The sequence below is a fragment of the Trichoderma aggressivum genome (assembly GCF_033847375.1).
Source record: "Trichoderma aggressivum f. europaeum strain CBS 100526 chromosome Unknown scaffold_057, whole genome shotgun sequence".
Lineage (NCBI taxonomy): Eukaryota > Fungi > Ascomycota > Sordariomycetes > Hypocreales > Hypocreaceae > Trichoderma > Trichoderma aggressivum.
In genome coordinates, this window is record NW_026946423.1 from 140,623 (window position 1) to 161,162 (window position 20,540).

Consider the following 20,540-nt stretch of genomic DNA (forward strand, 5'->3'; position numbering starts at 1 on the left):
TACCAATCTTTAACGTATTGGAGGTCATGGATTTAGTAACGGCTGTCTATATGCGTAGATTATACCGAGGAACATTCAGTCAAGTGGATAATCAAATAGATGATGATGCTTATTGAAATCAAGAATACGGAGTATTTTCACACAAATATATATCCTTTATTTGACAAGAGTGCGACTTTATGACCAAGCAGCGTCCCATGACGGCAAAGTTGATGACGACAAGATGATTGTGAATAATGCAAACCCCCTTTCCCGCCGAATATACCCAAGGTCTTTTGTCTAGGGACTCGAGAGCGTATGATCATGTGCCAGCGCAGACTTTGCCTCGGCCAGCTGCCCGCCCATCTCCATGAGCTTCGGGACATCTGATGTAATCACACACATAGACATGCTCTCGGTGGCATTACGCAGCTCTTCACCCTTTGCAAAAGCAAATCCAGCATAAGGTTTGTCATGTTTCTTGAGTGTTGAATGAAATTTTTCCACAGCTGCTAGCCATTCTGGCTCATCACACTGAACTCCGAATCCCGAAGGCATATTCATGCTGATGCGGGCGTCTAGCATCCCAAGCCACACCCCGTCGATTTCGGGGACTTCTGTTAAAATTGCGTCCAGATTATCAATCCCCTGTAGGGACTCGATCTGTATGATGACAGCCGCTTGGTCATTCCAGTTTCGCCACATGTCCTTCTGTGAGTTGAAAGGTGTGTCTGTAAGGCCAGGCATAAGCCGGTAAGGGGGAGCCGATCGTGAGCCACGCTCTTTTGTCCCGAATTTAGTGGCACTCATAATGCTCCTTGCTTGTTCCACTGTGTCAACCTGTGGGATGATAAGGGATGCGCCAGCGTCCATGGCGTAGCCAATCGCGGCATGGTCATGTCCTGGGACCCTGGGAAGATTGTTAGACATGAATACATGGGGTGCGGCACGATGTGGGTTAGGGCTGTCGCCTTACCGGACAAATGGTATCGTACGGCCGCCGCTCATAAACGCCATCTCATGGACCATCTAGTCGGAATTTGTCAGCTGTTTACTCAATCATTTGGGCTAGACGATAACGACGGCCCGTACGGTGGTCATGGTCTCCACATTGCAAGACGAGTGTTCCCAGTCAAACCACACCCAATCGAATCCTAGAGGTGCTAACAATCGCGTGATTGGAATGGAGGCTAGGCCGGCGAAATAGCCAACCATAAGCGAAATCTTCTTCGAATGGGCGTCTCTGATTGCATCCCTTGCCCTGTGAGGCTGGAAAAGCGAAGGGGCCATATAGTCCCTCATATCACCGAAAGTGTCCTTCTTAGACATGTTAGTTTTGCGTTGTATTTGCGTTAAAGATGTGATTCAAATAGATCAACCAGGTAAGCGTCACAAAACCGGAGGAATTAGGTAGTAGCAAAAGAAAACGCATATAAGTTGGCAGGCAAACTGAAGATTTATATTCGTCAACCTCTAAATATCTGCCTAGTATTGTTTCTCAGTTTGTATATTCTCACTGGTGACTTACACCGCCATTTTCTTTCACAGAATGCCTTGCTTGTGAGTTGATTTGGACTTTCGTATGATAAGCACAGCCAAAGCTAGAGCCACATCTGGAAATATTACCAACACACTATCACATGTGTATTGTTGGAAATAGGGGCACCAACCTAGAAAGTATCAATACCTAGGCGTTTAGGAGCCAATTCAACTACCGATCCTAGGTGGGGAGGCTACGCCCGCAGTGTAATAGTAACAGGCTGGGGCAATTGATCACCTGGGCACACATTTCAACATGTACAAGACAAGAATTGGAAGATAAACCGCTACATTCCATATACTTACGTATGACGTTATACTTGCCCTATTACATTACATGTATAATTTTCTGATGCCTGATTCTACGGTGGATGAGTTTAATATATACCTTGCACCTTTGCCCATGAGAACCGAAAATCTATCCTGTGATACGAAATCACAAGCATCCTGCGAAATCCGATGACCGGTTGTTAGTATAAATCACCACCTCCACAGCTGCACAAATCCATAAAAAACCGTTACTATCTATTGAGCTACTCTAAATTGGAGTTGGGGGCAGCTCGGGCCGCACGCTGTTAGCCCGCGAGCCGTGCCGCAAAAAGGACATGAAAGATATGACCCCGATTTGCCACGTTGAATATCATCCTTTCTGGGGGCCAGTATTTGATGAATACGTGCATATTGTGTACGAGTAGGGGTTAACCCAGTGTAAATGGGCAATGCACGACGGACGGGAGCTACAGAGCGCTATAATCAAATTGCGGGCTTCTTGGTGATGTAGACTATTAGCAATTGTTTGAATCATCCACACAAAGGGGAGACAGGCCCATCCATTACTGTCGGGGAAACGGAATTATAAGCATTTCGACCGCGTGCCACCCCTGCACATCAGATTGGAACAGTGGACTAGGCGTAACCAGAGAAACATCCTGGAAAAGATGTGGCGATTGAGGATGCGTCCAAAAGAGAAGAAAAAAGTAGAGGGAAAGGTTGGCGCAAATCTCTGGGCTACTTTGTCGTTAATAAAGTAATGGCGTAGTAGCGCAAACATGAGACGGTGAGACGAGAGCGTAGTGGCCAGTAAATGGCGGCTGTCATTACCAAGTTGCGGCTGCTACCCGCCATAGCGGAACTTGAAGCTGAGTCGGAGAATCACATGCCCGAGATAATAGGGAGGGGTGTGAACGCCTTACAGTATGCGCCAGGGGGCGGGTAAGCAGGGATATTGAAGGAAAATGATGACCGAGATAGCCGAACCGTACATTATACGGTTGGGGGCGGCATGTGGGTCTGGGAAGGGAAACAGCAGGCCTGTTTGAAAGTACAGCTGGATTAATCTCAAATAAATCCGACTATGGGCAACTATTGTTGGACGGGAGTAGAAGTGAGCTTGTAGACGCTTTTGCAACCTCGGATTGTGAGATTGAGCTTTGGTTGCTTCGCCACCATTGCGACTAAATTTCCACTTTGATAGTGACGAGTCGAAGACGAATCGACGTAGACAGTCTTGGAAACATTTACACACTGAACTTTTCGGGCTGTCTGGCATGGCCTAGATAGAGTAAGAAACTAACTCAAGATAAATAGAAGAGGTATAAAAGAACCCAATCACGTCGACCAAGAAATATCAGCAAACTCATCAGCTTAGTTGTTGCATACGTCACTCATTGCTGGAGTTGTAAATGCTTCTCCCTGATGCTACATCGCTGCACAAGTGGTCTCGTGGAATAGCTCCATATGACCACATCTTATAAGAAGAGGAACTAGCGAACTTTTCGTAATTGTTCTCCAAGGTAAAATAGCAAATACAAAGAGAAAATGTGTGGAAAGACGGGATTCACAATTAAGACTATCGGGTAGACCCTTGAACTCACACCGCACCATCTCCTGAACTATCTAGGCCTAGTTTACCCCGACTTTTGTCGAGATTCAGTTGATGTGCACGTGATTGGTCCTCCAAAGATGGTCCATACTTTATTCGTCCGACTCTCCGCGGTTTCTGCAGATGTTCAACTCGATTCAAAGCTGAACCTGCAAGTGATTTACAATGTCGGCTCCAAGCCCTGCAGGAGGCATGCCTACCTCCCACGTTGGTCGTCATTACTTCAAGAGAGCCTATCAAGCGTGCATTAACTGCCGCCGCCGAAAGGTAAAATGCATCATGGAATGCAATGGCCAGGGACTTTTACAAGCATCTTGCACGAGGTGCAGGAGAGAACTACGCCATTGCACGTTTAGTGCGGAAAGAAATTCGCAGACCAACCATCATGACGCTGGTGATATGCAACGAACTGTAAATGTTATTGAAGGTATTGCAACCTAATACCTATCTAAGGGAACAGCGTCGTTCATCATGTGTTGACATTGACTTGAAATAGAAGTGTCGGCCCATCCGGATGAAGTGACGACGCAAAGACCGGGGCATCAACCGAAGCATACGTCACCTGAAGAATTCATTCATGAACAATCTTGTGAGGAAACCACTGGTATACACTATTTTGCGATCCATTTGTATTTTTTTAAGCAAGCCATTGTCAAGTTAACAAATGGAAGCGTCGGATGGATCTCGCAAACGCCGGCGTAGAACCACGAGCAGAACAGTATCCAACGCGGCGGACATTCAATCGCCGACGCAAGAGAGAGAGTATCAACACGCGGCAATAGATTGCTCTACCCAGCAACGCGGCCTTTCACCCGTTGGCGCTGCGCATGAACAGGATTCGAGACCCGGAACGCATGTCCTTTTGAACAGCAGCAGTTTAAGAGCGCCAGATCTACCAGCGAGGGCGAGTATTAATGCACGATTGATGAACGGAAATTCCAGTTCCACGGCATATGTCACCGCATCGGAGCCCTGGCTGTCGCTTCGCCACCCACTCTCACCATCATCCCCCGATACGGTACGCCATTGGAGCTCATGGCATTTTGTGAAAACAGGCCTGATCACTGCACAAGAAGCAGTCACGTACATTGATTTATTTTTCCGCAACATGAATACCTTGTCGCCAATCCTCCACTCGTTCTATAGCAATCACGCGAGGCATGGTGACCTCATCTCTCGCGAACCTGTGCTTTGCTGTGCTATAATTGCGCTGTCGGCACGGTATCATATATTGGATGTTGCCGGGGGCGTTACACGGGGTTTTTATATCCATGATCGCTTGTGGGAACACTGCCAAACATTGTTTCAACGCTTGGTTTGGAGCCAACGGCGAGCGGTAAGGGACCAGATGGCTCACCTCGGTACAATTGAGACGCTTTTATTAGCTGCGGAGTGGCACCCTCGCTGCGTCCATCTTCCCATTGAAACTGACTACTGGCAGCCAGAGATGGCTCTCTCTGATGACGAACAGGCAACGTCTCGTAGCAAAGGTGCGGAATGTCACGTTTCAGGTAATTCTGTTACTTCAACTAACGGCATCAAGTGCCAAACAAATGGCTTCGGGAGGTGGAGGAAGCCGCTCACAGATCAGATCGCATGTCTTGGTTAGCAAAATCTCCTCTCTGCATCTCATCCCATTCGACGATTTCTGTTAATCGTGTGCAACTCACGAGCTCACTCACCATTTAGGATGCTCCTTGGAAATGCATTGTCTCTGAGTCACGAACTCGACATCTTCGCCGATGAAGATGACGCCCCAGCAGATGTGCTTGACTCGGCGTCTGAACTGTCATTCCCGGATTTCCTTCGTCTCCGGCGCCATCGAGTAGGCAAACTTATGTTTGTATACATAAGCCAACTCGCTTCGCGAATTGGCTGCTCTTTGCCGAGAACGCCGTTTCACGATAGTATTCTGTCCTCATTAGAAACCCCCAAATCTAAGCTGGACAATGAGTGGCATGAGTACATGACTTCATGGATAGAACTCAGCCGACTAATAAGGACGTCATCCGACTTTCTCTTTCCCTCGAAGAAGGTGACTCAGGAGCTCGTACGAAGCGGTCGGTATGCAGCTTTCCTGGGACATTTTCGCCCACTACTGTCTCAATGGTGGGATAAGTTCAAGAAGCATACAAGTATGGCAATCTTTCTCTCCGAACCATTCTTTATGTCGTGACACAGTGGCTTATATGTTGTAGACAACGCCACTTGCTGGCAACTCATACTGGTTGATTATCACTTTGTGCGTGTCTACATCAACTCCGTGGCATTGCAAGCCGTTGCGGGACGACTGTCTCAAGATGACGGGCGAATAAGAAACCCACAGTCTATGGATAACCAAGATTCCGACTTTGTGCGTGAAGTCATCGATGGAAGCAGCAGAATCCTAGAGATGGTGATTGACCTATCTCGGGAGGGCAACTTGAAATATCTACCTGTTCGCATATTCATTAGGGTCGCCTCTGCCTCTATGTATTTGATCAATGTTTGTTACACCCTCAATCATGCGGTAGGTTCGGTTACCCAGGCTAATTATTCACTTCATAGGCCCTGGCGCTGGGTGTTCGTGGTAACGAGTTGGACCGCCTGTTAGGTTTGTTAGATCGTACAGTTGAAGCGTTATGCCTAAACGCCGTCGACGATGTGCATCTCGGCTTTCGATATACTGTATTATTGAAAGAAAACACAAAGGGCCTGCGGGAACGGTTTATCCGTGTCAATCCCCCGCCTATGGAGGCGTCATTCTCCTTTGACGATGCAGATGCATTTCTCGGCAACCCCACAGGTATCTTTGCGCCACCACACGACACAGAGGATGCCCAACCAAATGTTGAAACAGAGGTATCAGATCACGAAGCCGATACAGGACTGAATTTTTCAATGTCTACTCCATTATCTGGACAGGGAATGGTGAGCGAAACCTCTATGCCTGGCCAATTCCCAGCGGCAGGTGACTATTCCCGGGATGAGTGGTTTGCGTTGCCATTTACTTCCGAAACCGAGCTTGGAAAGCCCTTTATGTCATACTTTTTTGGCATTGAGCCTGGAGATGAAAGGTACTTTTGGGACGCCGCTTAAGTGTTGTAGGAGAGGATCGACATAAACTGGACCAAATGGTCCATGGAGGTAATGTATTAACCAGAGATCTCCAAGTATGGGAATAAACCCTATCACTGGCACTTCATCCAACACTAGTATATACTGTTGAATATATATCGTTAGAAGTCGTGAAAAATGTTGTGTTTTGAACAGGGTGTGGAGTGAAGGTGTCACTCAATATCATAATTGGAGTTGCAAATACTTTAAATATGTTTGCCGTGGCGGTGAATCTTCACTACGCAGATTCAGTCCCTTTTTGGTCTCGCAACGAACTGAGGATGCTGACCACCCTGTCCATATACCACTGTCTCGCTTCCACCTGATCCCCAATGACTGTCAACTTCATGTCTCTCGTATCGCAATGGGGCCATGGGGAACCATCTGAAAACTGAGGCGTTCCAGTATGAGCAAAAGTCACCCAGGCGTTCTGAACGTCGTTTGCAATTTGTACGTCAATCGCATCAAAGTCTTTGTCCATGGGCTGTGGTCCATCATCAACAGCTGGGGGTTTTCTGCCAAACCATGGTTTAAAAAGTCCATTGCGTGACACGTTACCGAATATATAAGGTATCTCGGCTCCATGGTAGGAAAGCATACCCGAACGCTGGGCGGCAGGTGAAATGCGAGAAAAGATGAAGAAGTAGGTCTTACGGTTCAATGCAGAAAATCTGTGGTAAGTAGCTTTTGCTGGCTCCATCCAGATAGCCGCGCTGCACAATTCTGTGAGCGCTTGGTACGGACTGAGCTTGCCATTGTTAAAATAATTCATCATCTCATGGTCACCACCACGTGCTAGGACTTTGGACATGTTGGCCAGAGTTTCAACGGTATATATCTCTGACGGGTCTAGACCAGGAGCCGTATGAAGACCCGTTGGACGCCAAAAAGCCCGGGCTTCATGCTCCGTACAACCAAATAGCACGGGGACCTGCTCATCCCAGCCAGAGAATTCTTTCATCACAACCTCGTCATCGGGTACCGGATACCATACCAAATTCGCCGGAGAGTGAAGGTACCCAGGAGGTGGACGAGTCCCGCATAATGTTAATGATGTGACTCGGATCTGCTCTGTAGGGATACGACGGAGGACATCTAGATCTCGACTTCCCAGCAGATTGAAGAATTTTTCGCTCGTCTCGTTGACACGCTCCGAGTTTGGCGATGGTGTAGCAGCGTAATCCTCAAAACCAGCACTCTGGATGATTGCACGATGAAAAAGTCCGCGGGCGGCCGGGGTACATAGCAAAGTCCGGACTGCCACTGCTCCAGCAGACTGGCCAAATATAGTCACATTCTGGGGGTTTCCTCCAAACATCTGAACGTTCTCAGACACCCATTTCAAAGCAGCAACCCAGTCCGAGACGGCAAAATTGCCACCAGCCTCTGGGTGACGCAGAAACCCAAATGCGCCGAGACGATAGTTGACAGATACGACAGCCACGCCGCGACGTGCTAGATTTTGACCGGAATAAACATCCATCGAGGAAGATCCGTTTAGGAAACCACCGCCGTGAATCCAGACCATGACAGGTTGCTGTGCGGACGGGTCTAAACTCCCACTCCAGATGTTGAGATACAGACAGTCCTCACTGTACTCAGCACCAAGGTCAACCCCAGTGTCAACGGTTTGAATTGCCGCTTTTCCGAAGCGAGTTGCATCCCGGACACCCTCCCAGGCTGGTGGAGAGGAAGCGGGTCGCCAGCGGCGGTCGCCTGTGGGAGGTTCGCTGTACGGGATACCCAAGAATGAATAGATGCCATCTTGTACAGACCCTTCAAGGGCGCCTTGTTTTATGCGAACAGTAGCCATCTGTTTTGGAAGAAGAAATTGTAGTCTGCGGAGAGCATCTTCAACTAAGACACTGTAGGAGAGGCTTCACAATGAGGGAGGATGCTGGGTTTATAGGCGTTTGCATTACTGAGCGGCCCACCTGATCCGGTCTTAACCCACCATAGCCGGTGTTCCACGTTCGTCATGGACAAGCCCGTTGGTACTTTATATCCCACCCTTGCATTCGGTTCATGCTTAATCTTGGAACAATCTAATTACTCGTTATACTCTTCTCAGCTGCCTTGTCATTCAAGGACTGACAATAGTCGTCCGACCCACTGTCAATTTACTGGTCTAATCAGTTGCAACGTGGTAGTCCCGAAGCTGGCGGCCGGGCTTACTCGTTTGCGCTACTACAGTATTGCTCAGTGAATTATGATGTCAAAACAAATCATGGGCCCATCGAAAGCTTCATATCTATTGCATGGTACGGAATATTTCTACATAGTATTCTTTCGCCAAGCGGGCCTAATTTAGGAGACATAAATTGCAATCTCTGCTGATGTGTCTCTGGTCCCGCGTCAACAACACATGTTTAGAAAGCTAGATTGAATGCAAGGCTGTCCTCGCAGATCTGTTCGCGCATGTCATGTAGCCTTGAATATATAAGTAGTCATCCCGCATATCTGTAGTGATTTTTACTAACTTGAGATGATGTTGATCCTTAGCAAACGATGCAAGATGCTCCTGGGTCTCCAACTGGAGAACGATACCCATATCGTACCCTTTAGTTCTCTGCATATCGAGAGCCGGGCCTACTTCTAGTGATATGACTCCTGCAGGAACAAACTGGTTAGACAGCCCCACTGGGATCTTGGTTGTTTTAGCTCATGGGTTTACCTTGAATCTTCCTTCCTTCCTCCTTGGATAAATTTATAAACTCTTCAACCTGAGCTTCCGAAGCATCCTTCTTCAATCGAAACAAAACTAAGATGGCGAGCAGAATTAGAAAAGAGCAATATCAGTCTTGCTTGAAGAAGACATACCAACACGATAGACCGGCATGATGCAGTTAGTTGACTTTGTTTTAATATGTATATGAATGCTGTAACAATCCAATGAGAAAAGACTGGCATTGTATTGTTGTGTACTCCGTAAGACTCGCCTCTTTAAATATGAGGCCTGGGATGCCAACGCCGTCAACCATGCAACTTACACTGTACGGTAATTAGCGGGGCCGTATGCCTGGGCACCGGCTGTTCGCGGGCGTTCAAACACCGTCGAATAGCCTTGGCTTCAACAACAGAATAGAAGAATGAATGGCTGGTAATTGATGCACGTTCTCCGTATGCAACGAGCAAATGATTCCCTAGTTTAGCACAACTTCCGTCCCTAGCCCGGAATAGCCAGGATGATCAGTATGGTCGCTACCAAACTGGCGAGATTAACACAATCCCTGTGACTGAGGTCGGTGCCGACGTAATCCGCGTATTTCCATTCACACATCCGAAAAAACTTCTGGAACTATAGTAAAACAGATAATACACATACAAATCTTGGGGCGTCCTCGAAAAAGGTTGTTTAAATACCAGGGTGCCCCCAAGGTCATTGTCAGAACGCTACAGGATATACTCTGTATGTTAGGTATCAGAATATTGCAAGGCAGCTGTTGGATTGCAAGGTCTGAATGATGGATTACAAGGATCGACAGAATTCCATCTACGAGGACGGAATGTTCTTTAGTCGCCTCCCAATGGTAACTACCGATCCCACAAAATTGGAGGAACAGGCCAAACAATACATGACTTGTCGAAGTTTTGACTTTGTTTCAGGTGGTGCTGGTGAGAGGTCAACAATGGCAGCAAATCGGCTAGCTTTTCGACAGTGGAAGGTAAGTACGGGTTCAAGTATGGGTACGATGTAGCTCTACATACTATTACGGAGTAGATTCATGTACAACCCTAACAATCTACCTCATCTTGTTTTGATGCATTCCAACTGACCACCAACAGATCATCCCGCGAATGTTATGCCAAACGACTCATCGAGACTTGAGTGTCAAGTTGTTTGATCAGTTGTATAAGAATCCTATTATCATGGCTCCGATTGGAGTACAGGCAATCTATCACAATGATAGGGAGCTCGGCAGCGCGGAAATCGCAGCTTCACTAGGCATTCCGTACATCCACAGCACCGCCGCGACCAGCAGTATTGAAGAAGTCGCCTCTGCGAATGGATCAGGGCATCGATGGTTCCAGCTGTACTGGCCAAAGGATAATGAACTGACCAAGTCTCTGCTGTCTAGAGCAAAACAAAATGGCTACCAAGTGCTAGTGGTGACTCTGGATACCTGGACCTTGGCATGGCGTCCATCTGACCTCGATAATGGATACGTCCCTTTCATGACAGGTGTAGGAACACAAAACGGGTTTTCGGATCCCGCATTCCAGGAGAAATACCGAAAGACTGCTGGCAAAGAAATTGGAGAAGATGTGGTGGCTGCAGCCAGCGCGTGGAATGCCGACCTCTTTTCTGGTCAAGGCAGCAGACACACTTGGGAGGACATTGCATTTTTGCGCAGCCACTGGGACGGGCCCATTGTTCTAAAGGGTATACAACACGTGGATGATGCGTTGATGGCCCTTCGTTGTGGTGTCCAGGGCATCATGGTCAGCAACCATGGAGGGCGACAGGTAGACGGTGCCATTGGAAGCTTGGAAGTCCTCCCCGAAATCGTCGACGCGGTTGGGGATAGCCTCGCTGTTCTCTTTGACAGCGGAATCCGAACGGGATCCGATATTGTCAAGGCGTTGTGTCTTGGTGCCAAAGCAGTGCTTGTTGGACGGCCCTGGGTTTACGGGCTCGGCATTGCGGGCAAGAAAGGGGCACAAGACGTTTTACTCGGCCTTCTCGCGGCAAGTCGCCACAAACTGCCAGCAATGTCAGTCCAGTGCTAATGTTTCCTAGGATCTCGATCTTACATTGGGCTTGGCCGGCCTACAGGGAGTCCAAGATTGCAAGAGAGCGGTTCTTCGCAAAGTGGCTTATGGAGGCGACGTTTATTCGGCATATTAAATTGCGGCTGCTCACTTGTGCACCTACGAGGCGTGGGGCTTTTTCTTAGAAGAGGTTGAGAGGCAGTCATAGGCAACTGTGAGAGCCATGAGGCGATTGGAATAGTGATGCGCATCCAAAAGTGCACGTGTTTGTTTCTGTGCAGGAAAGAATCAGGAGTTTGTGATGGATGGCTGTTACCTGCTGAAAATCCCCGTGCACTCCCCTACGTGTACCTGTAGCTTTATCGTTATCGGCCTCGGGACGCTTATCAGAGCCCTCGCGATAGCACCCAAACCGTCATGTTATCAGCAACGTATCGGCGTAGCGCTGGAATTTAGGTTGAACAGCATCAATTGGATAGAACAGCCTAAGTAGGTACCTAGCAATCTAGATAAACGGAGCCTTGGGAATTGATCCAATGCAGGTGATTTCTCGCCCGTCCAATTCGCCCAAATGACTTTTTTTTTTTCCAAGCTCGCGATGCATCACAGCGAGGAATTGCAGGCTTCCATTAAAGGTTCCCGTCACTTTTGCACTGCAGCCCGCTGCGCCAATTGGCTAGAATCCCCTGCGACTGCGCTGTGGTTTCAATGTTCAATATTTGGCTGCGCGCGCGCTTGTAGGCCGCCATCAAAGCACAGCTCGTTCAGTCTACAGGTCCGTTTTCACAAAATCGGCTTACAGACTGGATATATGTAATCGAAGCACAACAAAACATCTCGGTATATTCTTCTACGTAGTGCTCAGCGCTGGTTACCTTTTTCCATCGGAGCCAACGGAACCTGAACCGTTTGCGAAAATGCTACGTCGGCTATTGTGGGGTTGACGTATTGTCGGATCTTTTCTGTCCGTCCGAGTTCCTCCTGGTACAATGCGTGGTTGGTCAACGCAGTTCATACGCCATGTACGGAGTATGGCATGAGCTCTTCTCCCGTGTTGTGCCGAGCTTTGGGCTCCATCGCCAGTAGGCTTGCCCCCAGACGGATAACAACGGAGACTGGGGATGATGGAGTACACCAAAGTCAACCCCATGGGGGTAACCTCCGGCTCATGGAAACAAACGGGATCGAATGCCGGAGAAAGGCACGCGTACTTGAGCTAGGCGTCTCAATATATTAGCTACAGTTGAAGGAATTCCATCTTCGACTTAGTTTAGACCAACATGACATTACTTAAAACATTGTACTTGCTACCATATTTACAAACGTCAATCACCAACTTCAAATCATGTCGGAATTGCCGTATTTAGCCATCGTGGGGGGAGGAATTGCGGTAGGGCAGCGAGGACTGCTATATATGTTTGACACAACTAACAAGCAGTCATGTAGGGACCTGCGCTAGCCCTCAGTCTCAAAAAACACCACGGCATTTCTTCTACCGTATACGAACTTCACCCCAATTACGACGTACGAGGAGTCAACATCACTCTGGCACCCAACGCTGTCCGTGTCCTCCAGCATGTGGGAGTCTACGACGTTGTCCGCACCCAGGGCTACAGCTACCGAGACCTTCATATGAGCAACGCCAGATCTCAGACCCTTGGAACACTACTTCAGGGAAGCCCAAAGCACTATAATTGCCCTTGCCTAAGAGTACACCGAGCGGTCGTCCAGAAGGCGCTCTTGGACGAATTGAAGGTACAAGGAATTCCAGTAGTCTTTGGAAAGAAGCTGGTTAAACTACACGAAGATAAAGAGTCGGTCGAGTTGGAATTCGCTGATGGAACCACTGCAAAGGCATCCTTTGTCATAGGAGCTGATGGTGTGCATTCAAGGGTTCGGGATGCCATCATGGACACTGAAACAAGCTACAGTGGGTTCATGGGCATCATCGGGATGGGCGTCAAGCGCGAGACCCTTGACAAGTCGGCGGGCCAGACGCCATTGCCAAGTTTCATATTCGGGGGCAGAGGTTTTGTTGCCGTCATGCCGTCCGACTTCAAAGGGACCGTGGTGGATTTCTTTTCGACTATGCCCTTTCCTGCTCGGTCGAGGGAAGAATGGAACGAGCTCGCAAGCGACAAGACAAAAGTGCAAGAAATCCTTCAGCAGAGATTCGGCACCGAGTGGCCCCAGTTTATTTGCGACATCACCAAGGACTATGACAAAGAGGGCCTGAGCCTGCTGCCGTGAGTACTTTTACGCATCGTGCATTGGAGATTTGCATCCTGACAAGATGATAGCTTTTTCGAAGTGCCACCTCTGGAGCGCTGGACGAGTCTCAAGCGACGGGTAATCTTGATCGGTGACTCTGCCCATGCCTTTACACCTCAGGGCGGGCAAGGTGCTGCAATGGGTCTTGAAGATGCCGAGACACTCTCGCATACCTTGGGACACCCAGATTTTGCATCGGACCATATCCGCCTGCTGGACGCCTGGGAAGGTCACCGGATTGAGCGGCTGCAACTCGTCAAAGATTTCACTGATCTGAACGGACGGTTGCGAACGCCGGACACTGCCCTCGTCCAATGGCTCAAGGAGTTGCTTATCTGGGGTCGCTTCAAGTGGACAGGTCAATTGGGAAACTTGCAATGGCTCCACGGATACAATACTGAAGACATTGTCCGCCTTTACTAGCTCATCCCGTTGTAACAGTGTTGGACCAGCTCTATGTATACAGGATTAATTGCCTTTCTTCAACCATACTTTACCTACCTATATTTATTTTCCCCCGCGGAAACACGTTTGTCTCATTGTATCTTGCCGGAAATTGGTGGTACTCTATAGCATTAGCATCTAGGTAGGCCTGCGAAAAAGTGTCAAGTTCAATGTTCATTTCCATGTTGTTTTGCAAAGGTTGCGGCATCTGCTGAGCTTGAACCTTGAAGCGAGGCTAATCGATGGCTCCTGGTTGGCTCGTTTGTAGATAAGGAAGTGCACATGTACTTTTGCATTGTACCTATTTCAGCTATAGCGAACCACGTTGTACCTTGTACCTGACCTGTCGAGCAGCCATCGGTCAATCAATCCACCAAGTCTGCCAAACTCCCTCCAGTATAACGGCGTGCGCCGATTGACTACCTTGGAGATTGAGGAAATTCGGCATCCATGGAAAGCAAAGGTCTACGATTGCCTAAGGGTCCCGAAAAAAATACAGCAGAGTGCACAAATAGACGAGTACCCAATACGCGAGCTCGGTAAAAACAAACGCGATAGATGCACCGAGCATTTCTCATAGCAAATAGGTACGGAGTAGATCTAGACGGGATACTCAACCATGAGATGTCCGCATCATGCTGGCTCAGTGCAGCGGCTAGGCCGAGTTCCTTCATGTTGTTAGGAGCAGGCAGTGCGTTGGTGCACACACAGGGCTGGGCTCGCTGTACTTGTACCGTAGCAGTGCCTGTAGCGCTAGAACGGAGCGCTGGTGATTTGACATGTACTCGCGACGTCGAGGGCTGCCTCAAGCCTTCTCTATACCAGGTAGCCAGTACTTTTCTTCCCTCGTCTCATCTTCAGATGGACAGCATTTACTCCAATCTCATTCAGTGCTAAATTCACCCGGTCAACGCGCGGCAGTGCACAACAACACCGTATTCATCGTCACAAAGCAATTACGAAGTACGGGCAGTGATATTGGCCGTGCCCCAGTGAAAGAAAGTACATGCAAACCAAGCAACGGATGTGAAAACCGGAACGGGAGTGACAGACGGCATGTAATTGAACGTGTTAAACTAAAGCACAGCGTGGGGCTGCTAATGAGATCTTAAAATCGAAGATGAAGCAATGATTGGGAGAGTCTAATCTTGGCATCTCAACTAATGGGAGCCAGATCTAATAACCCCAAACGCTAACAAGCTGGACCTGGATAATCGCGGATACACATGGCCGGATATTTCGGTTCCCACTTGGCGCAGGCTTCCCCACGGGGTAACTGTGATCCCGAATGCTCGTTGGCATATAAGACTGTTATGCGCTGTAAGGATTCCCAAAGAAGTAGGTGTCTTCTTCTGGAGAATAGGTACTGAACCTAGTCATCGATATCAACTTTCGTGTACATTTCGAGATGCATGATCCAACGAGCAGCGCACTGGGCACCGTCCAGATCCGGAGTTCGTCTACAAACGAGATTATTCTCATCCCAACTCCTTCCAATGATCCAAATGACCCTCTCAACTGGTAGGTCGCCAGCTGACATGTGAAGGGACAAGAAAACACTGCTGACCTTGAGGAGGTCCAAGATTCGGCGATACTACATTGCCCTCACGGCATGCGTCGCCATGTTTCTCTGCACCTTCTTGGCCAGCGGCCCGTCTGTGGCACTTCCTCAAATGGCGCAAGACTTCTTGGGACACACGAAATCAACACCGCCGGAACGCATCGCCAAAACAGCATACTTTATTACAACCGTAACTCTGATGCAAGGCATTGGATGCCTCGTGTGGATGCCACTCATTATCAAATACGGCCGTCGACCCGTCTACATTGCTTCCTTCACTTTGTACACGGGTACTGCAATCTGGGCGGCAGTGGCCAACTCATACGCAAATGAACTCTCTTCAAGGATTATCATGGGAATTGCTATTGGTGCTGGGGAATGCTTAGCCCCCGTCACAATCGCAGATGTCACCTTTCTCCACGAACGCGGCGCATTGATGGCGTAAGTGACGCTTCTCGTTGCCTGAATGAATACTAAAGGATTCTCTACAGCGTGTATACGGCCTCGATTTCAGGCGGTGTAGCTGGAGGCATTATCGTCTCTGGTTTGATCACCATCGCCCATGGATGGAGGACGATTTACCACGTGTCAATTGCTCTAATCGGCACAATGACTCTTCTCCTATGCTTCACAATGCCTGAAACCTCATACGTCCGAAACCCAGCCCAGACCGCAACCGCCGACGCATCGACTCCTTTGGATAAAGAAGGTGGCACAGACTATGCCGAAAATGTCAGCTCCAGGGAGCAAAGCATTCCGAAAAAGCACACGTTTCTCCAGGAGCTTCGTTGCTTTCATGGCACATTTACACAGGAGCCACTGGTCAAGATATTTGTTCGACCAATCGGGCTACTGATTCTGCCTCCAGTGCTGTGGGCTACGTTGGTAATGTCCGTGCTGATTGGGTTTTTGGTTGCAGTCGCTTCCACGTTTTCGTCTGCGTTCGCCCAGGTCTACAAGTTTGAGCCATATCAATCCGGATTATGCTTCATCGCGGCTCTGATTGGATCCCTTGTTGGCATCGCCTTTGGAGGCAAAGTTACCGAAGCCGTTGCTAATTATTTCACCAAGAAAAATGGCGGTGTCAGAGAACCAGAAATGAGGATTCCGGCTATAATAGCTAGCATCTTAGCAGCTCCAACTGCCTTGGTACTGTACGGCGTCGGTATTCAAAACAGATTACACTGGATGGTCCCGACGATCGGGCTTAGCCTACGTAAGTATTCGCTCTCGTTTCCAAGTACATGGCCAACTAACTGTCATTAGTAAACTTCTCCATTGTCCAGGCGGTCAACATAAGCATGGTATACACGATCGACTCGTACCGGCCCATTGGAGGAGAGGTTGTAACAACTCAATTGGGTTTCAAAGGTTAAATCACCTGTACTCAGCAAATATGGGCTCCAGCTAACGTTACGACAGCCTTTTTGGGATTTCTACTGTCCTTTTACACTAACCCGTGGATTGACCGAGTTGGCTACAGCGTTGCTTTCGGCACTATGGCATCCATTGTCGGCGTAGTTCTTCTGGCCTGTCTTCCGTTTTATTTCTTTGGAAAAGTCATCAGACATACCACCCTTCGCTGGCAAGCGCTACGATTTGTGCTTTGGAACAAAGATCGAGAACTTGGAGAGTAGGATAAATATGATGGAAATAATTATTATTAATGATTGCTCTATTTTTTACGTGTATTCTCAATTACTATCGAAGCTGCAAAGCTAGTTCTTCTCTTCAAAAATTTCACATACATCAGGGAATGTTGATCTCGAATATTAACATATCACCTAGTCTCTTGTCATTGTTTTGCAAATGGATATTTATAGCGACGTTTAATAATATAGTATTTCAAGAAAATGACCATCTCCTTCGCTATATCATCTTGTTCAAGTTGAGCACACTAGCTAAGAGATAACAAAGCACTGCATAAACGATTATGCAAGATTACTTGATGATTTAGTGATCGGTCCAGTTAACGGTCAGTTCTCCTTCGGAGACATTGTTGTCCTTGAAGGGAATACTGCCGCACTGACCGCATCCGTGGGCTTCCAATCCCTGCAGCATACCCAATGCCTCTCCAGCTGTAATCGAGTTGCTAATGCCCTGAGTGAATGCACAGATGTTGCCGCCAGGAATGCCGCAGCAGGCAATGTGTTGCCCGGGGCTGTATGATGTGCTTTGATCTTGTTGGCTGACTTGCAAGATCAGATCGGCGAGTCTGCATTCAGGAGTACCGACGCAATTGGCATTGCCACGACAGTTGATGCCGAGGGCTGCGGCGGCAGTGTAGAGCAAAGGGAGGACAGCGAGGAATTGCATTCTAAGAAAAAAACTGTTGGCATTTAATTCTGGGAGTACTTGAAACCGTGAGCCTTACTTGAATTGGAAGAAAAGAATCTTCAAAGTTCAGAGTATTTTTTGTTGACAGAGGTTGCTATTGAGAGCTGCAGATGTAGAGGTGTAAAGGTTGTTGAGTTGTGATGTGATGATTCAATCCGATTCATTGTTGCGGCCAAAGCCCATCTTTATAGATTTCCAAGACTTAACATTCATTGTGCTTGTTGATTTCCTGAGTTGCAAAGTTGTATAATTGAATCCTACATAGCTGAGACGTGCCACTTGGGCTGTAAGCCTCATCGCCCCCTTTCGGCGCAGGGGTAATAGGCACCGACGCAGATCAAAGTAAGCACAGCTGATACGAATGAGGAAACCCCCCCTCTTCGACAAGTCCACTTTAGTATCTCAAGAAGCAAGATCGCCAGAGATCGCCAGAGATCTTCCACTGCGGCTGCTATATTTTTAGTGCTTCTAGTGCCGAAGAACCATTGTCCTTGGTGGTTGGTGGAGTTTTTGGTAAGACGCAGGTCTTGATCTGCATTAATTTCCATGACAGCTGCAAATAAGCAAAATCTGGGGCACGATCTGCGACGGGTTCCAAGTTGAGCATTTCATAGTGTAATTTACGATGCGTCGCTTGGCTCTCTCACCGCAGACTCAAAGACTGGTGTCACTTTTACAAAAGATTCCACGCGCCTTCTGAAAACCAAAGTGTGTCTGTTGGGTGGTCGTGGCGCTGTATCTAGCATGCATGCATTCACATCTAACGACTGAACAAGTCAGACAACCCTACTGATGCAGATCATTATACTACAATGAAACAGCAGTTCGTCCGTGCTTTACCAAATCGTCTTTCAGTGACGTAATCTGACTGAACCGTTGACATATCGAGCAGGCCGTATTATTCTAGGCTATAGCTGAGAACATGATCTACGTTAATAATCCATTACGGTATATAAAACTTCTGTTGAGGATCGTCGCCATGTCAGACTTTGCTCCATTATTCATCGGCCGTGTCTCGTTCATGATGTAATCTGACAGTTCTCAAGAAGAAAATGCTTCATTTTCTATGAGTTATTATTGTTGATATTTTTTTTAGAAACCCTTAGACTCGAAACAATGACAAGAATGGGTATCCAAGTTTAGGTCCTGGGGCATTGCATTGGACTTTGGGCTCAATTTTGCTGGGACACGACTTGACACAATATCTTCCTCCACCCAATTATATATAAGAGGACCCTTTTCCTTTCAGAAGTGAAAAAGAAACACAACACTCAGCACCAACATAGTATTTCATTCACACACCACTTTCCGCCTTTTAACATTCTTATCATATATACCTTAAAGACAAAGCTACCTTGCAGGTCAGTGACAAGAACGTTTGAAGAGCTCAATGTTGTCTTTACTAACATCGTGCCATTACTAGATATAACAATCATGGCATCCATTACCTTCCACCCCCAAGGTTGTTCATCTGGAAATGGGCTTGTGACGCTCGTTTCAGCTGGAACGGCGGGCACTGGGACATGCTTCTTCAATGATGGCGCATTTCCCAACTCCAATCCATCTGGAGGATACGAGGTACGCATATGGCCACATTGGGGCTGCCAAAGATGCTTCTTATCAGCCTCCGAATCTTCGTATAATTTGCCAGCTTCCAATACTCACGTGTGTGAATAGATTCAAGGGATGCCGTCCACAGTGTCGGTCACCATATCGCAAGGTCCACCCGATGGCACCACTTGCGGCGAAGAGCTCATTGCTATAGAACACCAAAATGGATGCTATGACTTCCCAAATCTTTCCAACAGAATTTGGTGGGCATTCTGCAACACGGGAAAAGATTGTCCTGGCATAACTCAGAAGCGTTCATACCCGCCACCAACCTTGTCCAAGAAGACAGTTCCTGCCAAAGAAGAGACGAAACGGGCTGTTGATCTTGAGAAGAAGAAAGAAACCAAAAGTCAAGGCGTAATCCACACCGACGAAAAGGGTGACTACCTACTCAGCTCTACTGGCCGACGTGTCCCAGTTGTATATCAAAACGAGACAACCGAGGTGGAAGTGAATAGTTCTCCAATCGAGAAGCGACAAAGCCAGACGTTCAGCCCGCCCAGCAACTGCGTGTTGGATTCCGGCACATGTCAATCTCTGGCTGATTCCGGCCAGCTGAGGGCTCTCTGCGTCGACTGCCAGCAAGGCTTAGGAAATGGAGTGAAAGCGTCAGGATCGTCAATGATTGACTGTCGAAACTCCGGTGGACCATGCCCGGTCACATTCACTGATTCCGTCACTGTCACCGACACCATCTCCGAAAGCATTACTTTTGGAGCCACTATCGGTGACACGGGTAAAGATGGTGCTAACGGAAACGCAAACTTTAACTTTGGTATCAGCGTCTCTGTTGCTACTACGCATGGTACATCTGAGGGCCTGCTGATTCCCCAGGGTAAAATTGGCTTTGTTCAATTTCAACCCCAGGCTCAGCTCGGCACTGTTGTTACGACAAGCTCTCAAGGAAACGTTTGCGACAGCGCCGGGCTCAACAAGATCTGTGGAGCCCAGCCAGGCATTCTTGTTAGCAGTTCGAACGATGCTGATGGCCAGTACAGCGTCGTTATCAGCAGCTAAGTGTCCCGACACGACTTGTATAGTGCGACATCAGGCCTATAGGATTAGCAATTGCAGATAAATTACTGAATGATATTTTGTTACATTTTC

The 20,540-nt window shown here is 48.0% G+C and overlaps 7 protein-coding genes across 7 annotated transcripts; 5 read left to right on the forward strand and 2 right to left on the reverse strand.

Annotated features, from left to right (window-relative positions):
* Positions 1–279: 279 nt before the first annotated feature.
* Positions 280–1,308, reverse strand: Triagg1_9693 (uncharacterized protein; the record flags this gene model as incomplete). Its single annotated transcript, XM_062904678.1, has 3 exons — positions 280–889; positions 956–1,008; positions 1,072–1,308. 3 exons carry the CDS (start codon positions 1,306–1,308, stop codon positions 280–282), a joined length of 900 nt encoding a protein of 299 aa, XP_062751381.1.
* A 3,440-nt stretch (positions 1,309–4,748) lies between these two features.
* Positions 4,749–6,478, forward strand: Triagg1_9694 (uncharacterized protein; the record flags this gene model as incomplete). Its single annotated transcript, XM_062904679.1, has 5 exons — positions 4,749–4,890; positions 4,944–5,004; positions 5,090–5,535; positions 5,599–5,909; positions 5,948–6,478. The coding sequence occupies 5 exons, from the start codon at positions 4,749–4,751 to the stop codon at positions 6,476–6,478; spliced, it is 1,491 nt and encodes a 496-aa protein (XP_062751382.1).
* Positions 6,479–6,734: 256 nt separating this feature from the next.
* Positions 6,735–8,309, reverse strand: Triagg1_9695 (uncharacterized protein; the record flags this gene model as incomplete). Its single annotated transcript, XM_062904680.1, has 1 exon — positions 6,735–8,309. The coding sequence occupies one exon, from the start codon at positions 8,307–8,309 to the stop codon at positions 6,735–6,737; it is 1,575 nt and encodes a 524-aa protein (XP_062751383.1).
* A 1,648-nt stretch (positions 8,310–9,957) lies between these two features.
* Triagg1_9696 (uncharacterized protein) lies at positions 9,958–11,227 on the forward strand (the record flags this gene model as incomplete). The annotated part of the gene is made up of 2 exons (XM_062904681.1): positions 9,958–10,161; positions 10,283–11,227. The coding sequence occupies 2 exons, from the start codon at positions 9,958–9,960 to the stop codon at positions 11,225–11,227; spliced, it is 1,149 nt and encodes a 382-aa protein (XP_062751384.1).
* Positions 11,228–12,554: 1,327 nt separating this feature from the next.
* Triagg1_9697 (uncharacterized protein) lies at positions 12,555–13,903 on the forward strand (the record flags this gene model as incomplete). Its single annotated transcript, XM_062904684.1, has 3 exons — positions 12,555–12,599; positions 12,656–13,455; positions 13,510–13,903. 3 exons carry the CDS (start codon positions 12,555–12,557, stop codon positions 13,901–13,903), a joined length of 1,239 nt encoding a protein of 412 aa, XP_062751385.1.
* A 1,429-nt stretch (positions 13,904–15,332) lies between these two features.
* On the forward strand, positions 15,333–16,861 carry Triagg1_9698 (uncharacterized protein; the record flags this gene model as incomplete). The annotated part of the gene is made up of 4 exons (XM_062904685.1): positions 15,333–15,445; positions 15,501–15,926; positions 15,977–16,701; positions 16,752–16,861. 4 exons carry the CDS (start codon positions 15,333–15,335, stop codon positions 16,859–16,861), a joined length of 1,374 nt encoding a protein of 457 aa, XP_062751386.1.
* A 2,395-nt stretch (positions 16,862–19,256) lies between these two features.
* Positions 19,257–20,450, forward strand: Triagg1_9699 (uncharacterized protein; the record flags this gene model as incomplete). The annotated part of the gene is made up of 2 exons (XM_062904686.1): positions 19,257–19,400; positions 19,500–20,450. 2 exons carry the CDS (start codon positions 19,257–19,259, stop codon positions 20,448–20,450), a joined length of 1,095 nt encoding a protein of 364 aa, XP_062751387.1.
* Between the last annotated feature and the right edge of the window lie 90 nt (positions 20,451–20,540).